The sequence below is a fragment of the Zea mays genome, chromosome 6 (assembly GCF_902167145.1).
Source record: "Zea mays cultivar B73 chromosome 6, Zm-B73-REFERENCE-NAM-5.0, whole genome shotgun sequence".
Classification (NCBI taxonomy): Eukaryota; Viridiplantae; Streptophyta; class Magnoliopsida; order Poales; family Poaceae; genus Zea; species Zea mays.
The window spans coordinates 11369962-11376774 of NC_050101.1; the positions used below are offsets into that span (position 1 = coordinate 11369962).

The 6813-nt window shown below is 61.0% G+C and overlaps 1 protein-coding gene and 1 non-coding gene across 2 annotated transcripts; one reads left to right on the top strand and one right to left on the bottom strand.

Moving 5' to 3' along the window:
• Window positions 1-391: 391 nt before the first annotated feature.
• LOC103628982 (ACT domain-containing protein ACR8) lies at window positions 392-2783 on the bottom strand. The gene is made up of 3 exons (XM_008650178.3): window positions 2329-2783; window positions 1391-2251; window positions 392-1264 (listed from the first exon to the last, which is right to left on the bottom strand). The coding sequence occupies exons 1-3, from the start codon at window positions 2425-2427 to the stop codon at window positions 893-895; spliced, it is 1332 nt and encodes a 443-aa protein (XP_008648400.1). The 5' UTR covers window positions 2428-2783; the 3' UTR covers window positions 392-892.
• Window positions 2784-6356: 3573 nt separating this feature from the next.
• On the top strand, window positions 6357-6430 carry TRNAI-AAU (transfer RNA isoleucine (anticodon AAU)). Its single transcript has one exon. It is a non-coding gene; the product is annotated as a tRNA-Ile (tRNA).
• The last annotated feature ends 383 nt before the right edge of the window (window positions 6431-6813 follow it).

The following is a 6813-nucleotide window of genomic DNA, read 5'->3' on the forward strand; positions in this document are numbered from 1 at the left end:
CGGCACCTTTTCTAGTGTGAATGAAAAAACCGTGGACGGCTGGAGGCGCCAGCAGCCGCGCCTTGCGCTGCCCGCCACTTGAGAGCCGAACGAGCCCGAGAGCGAGACCGAGACAGAGAGAGATAGAGAGAGCCTGTGAATTGTGAGAGCCACATCTTTTATTGCAGCGTCACACATCCCATCCCACAAGAGGAAACGAGACAACAGGAGGCCTAGCCTAGTAGTACTTGTACTCCTACGTACGTAGCACCTTGCTCAGATTGCAATCCATCACCTTGATGGTTTCACTTGCAAGCTACTACTGCGCACCTAACTAATCTTTCCCCACCCACCCCCACATCCAGATCCAAAAACTGGTAAAAGCAAGATTAGCCAAATCTAGGACAGCTGATAAAAAGCAACACTAGACACATTTGGGCATCTGGCCGACTCTGCCCTGGTCACCCCCACACATCTTCCTCGGACCCTTAAAAAAAAGGCTCTGGGAATATGATGGATCCGAGCAGGAAAGCATCGGTCTAGCCGCGTGTCCGTACTGGAGTATACTCGTCAGCCACGGCACAAAGGACAGACAAGAAATAGCAAAGAGAGAGAGGTGTGGTTACCCAACGAACGGAAAGAATAACAGGTACAGTAATAAATAACGAATCGTCCCACGCACGATGAATGCACCCCCCCCCTACCACTGCCAGCGACGACGGTTTTGTCTATCTACAGTACACGGCTACAGAGTTTCCCTACGTACGGCTAGCCATCCTGCTCCAGGCCACGCCACGGCGTCGGTGCCCTGTATGTACAATACAGTACGTACACAGAGCAATGGCGCGTGTCCGTCCGTCCGTCCCCTCCACGACGCGCGTCTCGACCCGAGCACCCGGCCGGCCTTGACGAGTCACGAGCACGACTTGATGAGGCCGAGGTTGTACAGGTTCCTCCTCACGAGGTTGCCGAGGTATACCAGCCCGAGGCCACCGCCGCCGCCGCTGCCTGGCCCGGAGGCGTCCGGGTACAGCTGCTGCTGCGGCGGGCGGGGCTCCTCGCTCACCACGAGGCGGTCCGCGCCAACCCTCTCCCTGACGGCGTCGATGGCGCCCCGGTCCGGCGCCTTGCCGGCGGCGTCCGTCACGTAGAACACGTTGCACGCCTGGTCGCCCTTCGTCGACACCTCCGCCTGCGCCACCAGCAGCCCGTTCTCGCGGAACGTCCGCGTCACCTCCGACAGCAGGCCCGCCCGGTCCGGCGCGCACAGCTCCAGCCTCACGCCCTGCATGGACGGAAACCGATGCCATTAGTTGTTTGCTTGGAAATGCGTTTCTGATGTCGTCGACCGGTCGACGACGACGACGTACATTAACGACCGACAGATTTCAACAGACTTGAGTTCGGTTACCTCCAGCGACCTCCGCTCGATGGCGGCCTGGAGGTGGTGGGTGAGCATCTCGCGCTCGGCCTCGGACCGGATGGGGCTGCCGTCGGCGCGCCGGATGTAGAACTCCTGGCGCGCGCGCCCCGCCGCGGTGTCCACGGTGCCGTGGAACACGACGTAGTCCATGTCGTGGAGCGTGCACGCCACGTCGAACAGCAGCTTGGGCCGGTCGCCGCACTGCACGGTGACAACGGAGTACCCGCGCTCGGCCCAGCTCTGCACGGACACGGCGGGCGCCAGGGCCGGGACCGGGACAGGGACCGGCGCCGCGCGGTGCAGGTCGGCGGACATGAGCTGGTGCAGGCGGCGGTCGGCGTGCGCGACGCCGGAGGCCGGCACGGCGGCCACGGCGCCCGGGGCAACCACGCCGTCGCCGCGAAGCAGGTGGCTCAGGCGCGCCAGGATGCGAGATACACGGCCGTCGCCGTCGCCGTCGGCAGGGTCGTCCGCGCGGAGGTGGGCGACGCAGGCGAGGCGGCCGCGGTGCGCCCACGCGCGGGCGTCCGCCACGCCGCACTGCATGTCGGCCAGCACGGCGAACACCTCGGAGAGCAGGCCCGCGCGCCCGGGCCCCGTCAGCTCCAGCGCCGTCAGCCCCTCGGGGGGCGCCGCCGCCGCCGGCTCGACCCACGTGCCCAGGGACTGCTGGATGTAGGCGATGACGCTGGCGTCGGTGAGCTTGCGGCCCAGGCGGTCGGTCACGTGGAAGACGTCCATGAACCAGCGCCCGTCGGAGGAGATGTAGGCCTTGTTGATGGACAGGTCCAGGTCGGCCAGCACCTGCACCGCCTCCAGCAGCAGCCCTCGCTTCCTGGCGCTGTCCACCTGCAGCACGGTGTCAGCAACCACTGCGAGTCACGAGCGCTAGTTGCGCGCCCAAGAACCAGAGGCGGAGGGGTCACCTGCACCAGCGTGGCCGTGGGGCAGACGGCATTGTCGATGACCACCCGCGGCGTGTTCATCCGGATCACCAGCTTCTCGTACTCATCCAGCCACTCCATCGCCGCCGGCCGGCTTCTCTCGTGCTCCGCCTGGGTGAGTGCGTGCGTGCAGACTGCAGAGTCAGAGGCAGGCAACGAAGAGCCCGGGCACGCGGGTCGCCTGTATATAAAAGCAAGCACGCGCGCCCGCGCGCCGCGGCGGCGGCTCTGACAGCAGGGACGAAGCGGACGAGGGCGCTTCGGCGGGATCGCCCGAGGCTTGGATGCTTCCCCTCGCTTTTGGCGCGGCTCTGCCTCTGCTCGCCGCCTTGTAGTTTGCTGCAGCTGCCGTGCCGCCGCCTCCCCCCACCTGTGTCTGAGCTAGCAGAGCTGTTCAATTTGGAATCGGAATGCGTGGGCGGGGGCTGGTGTGTCGGGGCGGGCGGGGATTTATGAGGGTGGAGGCCGGGGACGGAGGGGGGGTCCGTCGTGGGTCCCGCGCGGCAGGTTTTGTGGGCGCCACGTGGAGGGCCTGCGTGCTCTGTGCCCGTTCCTCCTTGCCTTGCACTTGCATGCCGCTCTCCTTTGCGTCCGGCTTAATTAATCCCGCGACAAAAATTCCTTGTTTGTCGAAATACTATACTACAGTACTAGCAATGCAAACGCGAGCAGGCAATGTTGGATTAGTACAGAGCAGCAGCTGGCGGGGTGGGACCAGGCGGCAGGCCCACGGAGTTGCCTCCGACAGCACGGAAGGGACGGCACGGGACGGAACGGGACGGTGGTTAAGACAAAGCGAGCAGCGGCATACGGTACGTAGTGGTACGGATTATTTGCAGCGTTTGGAGTGGTGCCCGGCTCCAAACGGGCGATTTTTGGGTGGGAAAGGATAGGATAGGATAGGAGTGAAAAAGCTCCATGGGAAGAGACAAAACCGACAGAGCTCCGCTCGAATATGCGACCGGACCGAGCTGCCCCGAGCGCCGGCCGGCCGTCTTAAAAAAACAATCAAGAGGGGGCCTGCCAAACAAAACAACACATCATACTACTAGTGGCCAGTGTTTAGTGTAGCATGTCCGGATGATTTGGGGATTTGAAATTAAAACCTCGCCGCGACTGCAGCCCTAGCTGCAACTTGTGCAGCGAATGGTAGTATGGTACAGGACCGCCTCTTCACGGCGGTGGCATACACTCCTCCTCCCTCCAGCGGCGGCGATCGATGGAGCTTTGATGGCGGGGCGCGTGGTGTACCGGCGTGCCGGCTGGATCTTCGACGGATCCGGAGGTGCATTTATGGCGGCGCAGGCCAGGATCACGCGACGCCGTGCCCCTCCCGTACGAGTACGGCCGCCGGTGTAGCAGGCAGTGCATTGGCCCACGCGCGCGCGCATTCAATGGAACGGACGCCCAGGATGGGGCGGGATGCGTACGAGGTGGCGTCGCCCAGGCCCAGCAGCCATGCCATGCGCCATACATGACCGGCAATTAAAGGCCGGCGGCATGCCGGACTCGATTCCGATCCCGATGGATGGGATGGAGGCGCGAGCAGAGAGCAGGCCATTGCCAGTCCAGGCTCCGGTGCTGCCGTGCCGTGGTGGATCACCGATCACGTGACCGTGATGCTGCCTGCCTCCCTGGTGGACGTTGCTCGTCGTGCGCGGGCGACGGGCGCACGACGCGGCCGGACGGAAGCACGCCCCGGCACGTCGGGGAGGACGACCGGAGCCGCACGAACGCCGTACTACTACTACGTGCTGCCTGCCGGCCACTACCGCTGCCACTCCGTCAACGCTACGCTGTCCCGAAGCCGGAGAGGCGGGCGGACGACCTCGGCCTACCCGCGAGAGGCGGAGGCCGGCCCCGCGACGACGTGCGCCGCACTGCCCGCACAGCGCACACACACACTGGATGGGAGCTCAAAGGTCAAACCTACGCCGCGTCTAGCTAGCTGTAGACTGGCTACTGTATGCTGTTCTCTGCCGACGTCTCGTCTGGCGCCAAACCGTGGAGAACGTGCCACTACTACTGTACAGCACGGAGTACGGGAGTAGTACTATTCTAATCGAGGATTTCCAGGAATCAACGGCCGCAGTGGCGCAGTGTGTGAAATACGGATATGTCATATGTGAATGTGGCGCGATAGTTGCGCAATTGTGTTTCGACCACAATTTACTACGGGTAACGGATGGCGGGGTGCTGATGGCGGTTAATGGGCCGTGGGTGGGCAGCTGCGCCTTTGCGGCGCGTGTGGAGGTGGTTGAGTTATGTGAGTTTTCATTTTTGGTTTGTTGACTGTAACTCTGCTTTTCATTCTTGAGTACTGTTAAACGGGAGATGTGGATGTCATCTCTGTTTACCAAAAGCTCCGTTTACCAGTCGGTGGCAAGGCGTGTCTGCAGACTGCAGCACGTCTTTGTCTTCGGCACACGCGGCCCATGGTGTGGGCGCGACGAGTCAGCCGGGTCGAGTCGGCAGCGTGTGTCCGGGACCGGGCAGGGTGCGTGTTCCGTCGGCCGTCGCGCTGTTTCGGGCCTGCTCGACCAGGAGTCCAGTCCAGGACGGCAGGAGCAGTCTGCGCTCTGCGGTCTGGTCTCGTCTCGTCTCGTCTCGTCTCGTCTCCTCCAGACGAGACGGAGTGCCACCTGCCACTCCAGTACGCCACGCGGGCCGTGGTCCAGTCGCCAGCAGCCACAGGACAAGACAGGAACAGTGCGGACTCCAGCACGGCAGCAGTAGCAGCAGCACCAGCACCAGCACGGTGCGGTCGCTGGCGCGAATGGGGTGCCGGTTCCTTTGGCGCCCAAAACGTGCCAACGCTCGCGCGGCTTGGCGCCAAGACTCGACTCCCACTCCCAGCGCGCGACGCGACGCGGCGCAGGCCCGGCGGGAAATCCCTCCACCCACACGGCCCCACCCCACCAGGGCCTCGATTTGAAATTGCAGGCCGGGCGCGGACGGTCCGGTCAGTGACGAGATACGCGCTGTTTGCCGCCAAAACCCAACGGCGGCAGTGGGAGTGCATGCCCGTCTCTTCTCGTGTCGTGTCGTCTCCTGTCCTGTCCCAGGGCGGCGTTCCCACGCCGCGTGCTTGCTCCTCCGAATACCCCGACGACCCGGGCGGCGGCCGTTGGCGTCAATCAGGCGACAATCGATGGCCTCATCATCCACCGTCACCGGCACCGGGAATGGCCGGCCGGACCAGGACCAGGACCAGGACCGGACACCAATCCCGCCCTGGTCGTTGCTGCTGTCTGTCTGTCTGCTCGACTCGACTCCATTGCGTTGCACGCCTCGCCGCCTTCCCTGGCCTTTTGCTTTCCCCGCCGACCGGTCGGCCGGTCTCCGGGGCCAGCCAGGGGTCCCTCCCAGGGCCAAAAGCGCATAGAAGAGCGACGGTCTGGCAGTGGCAGTGGCTGCCGGCACCGTTCGGGCGTTCGGCGTCGCCGTCGGCGGGGCAGGCACGCACGCAGCCGCGGATCGAGGCACGCGCTCCCCGGCCCCCGGCCCCGTGCGCTGTGCAGCAGCGCAGGCATCGATGCGCCAGACGACCAGGCAAGGCAAGCAGCGCCCGGCACGCCGACGGCATGTGATCGGTCTCGGCCCGATGGATAGATGTGCGCGCTCTCCGGTCTCCGCAGCACGCAGCGCAGCTTTACAGCCTGGCCCTGCCTGCCTTTGCCGTGCCTTGTGGACCTCGTCGTCTCGTGCTGCGTGTCGCAGCTGTCAGCTGTGCGAGTGGAAAAAAAATCCTCTCTGGAACGACCACCGGCAGCAAGTGAGTCTTAATTTGAATTCGAACAAACAAAGTACCGGTGCGTATGACATGTATTATCACAAAAAAAAAATAGGGTATCTGATCTGAATCTATCGTATCAGGCATATAAAAACCATCGTTTGGTTCATACTATACCATCGATGTTGGCAACTGAACCTAAATCTAAAGTCAGTATTGACTATTGAGTGCAATACAATAGAAACCTAGATCACTTTAGTGCTACCTTTAAGCAAATGGCCTATTAGCTCAGTTGGTTAGAGCGTCGTGCTAATAACGCGAAGGTCACAGGTTCGAGACCTGTATGGGCCATTTATTGTTTTTGCTGTTTTATTTTTAATTCGATTTAACGTTAAACTATATGCTGATTTTTCCCTTTTATATTTATTTTGATTTAAGGTTAAACTATTGTTGGATAAAATTTCTGTTTATGAAACTTACATATAATTCGATCTAAGGTTGGAGACCTGCACGGAGCATATATTGCTTTTGTTGTTTTATTTTAAATTCGATTTAAGGTTAAGCTATATACTGATTTTCCCCTTTTATATTTAGTTTGATTTAAGGTTGAACTATTATTGGATAAAATTTCTGTTTATGAAACTTACATATAAACAATCGTCTGTTTTGTTTTCATTGGATCACTCTCGACCCTCACTCTTAGCTACACCGCTTGCTGTTTCCTGTACTAGTTA

Excerpts from the sequence above, each read along its gene's own strand:
- LOC103628982 (XM_008650178.3), bottom strand. The coding sequence starts at position 2,427 with ATGGAGTGGCTGGATGAGTACGAGAAGCTGGTGATCCGGATGAACACG. Across the intron at positions 2,252-2,328 it reads CCACGGCCACGCTGGTGCAG|GTGGACAGCGCCAGGAAGCG; the intron begins GTGACCCCTCCG and ends ACCGTGCTGCAG. Across the intron at positions 1,265-1,390 it reads TCGAGCGGAGGTCGCTGGAG|GGCGTGAGGCTGGAGCTGTG; the intron begins GTAACCGAACTC and ends CCGTCCATGCAG.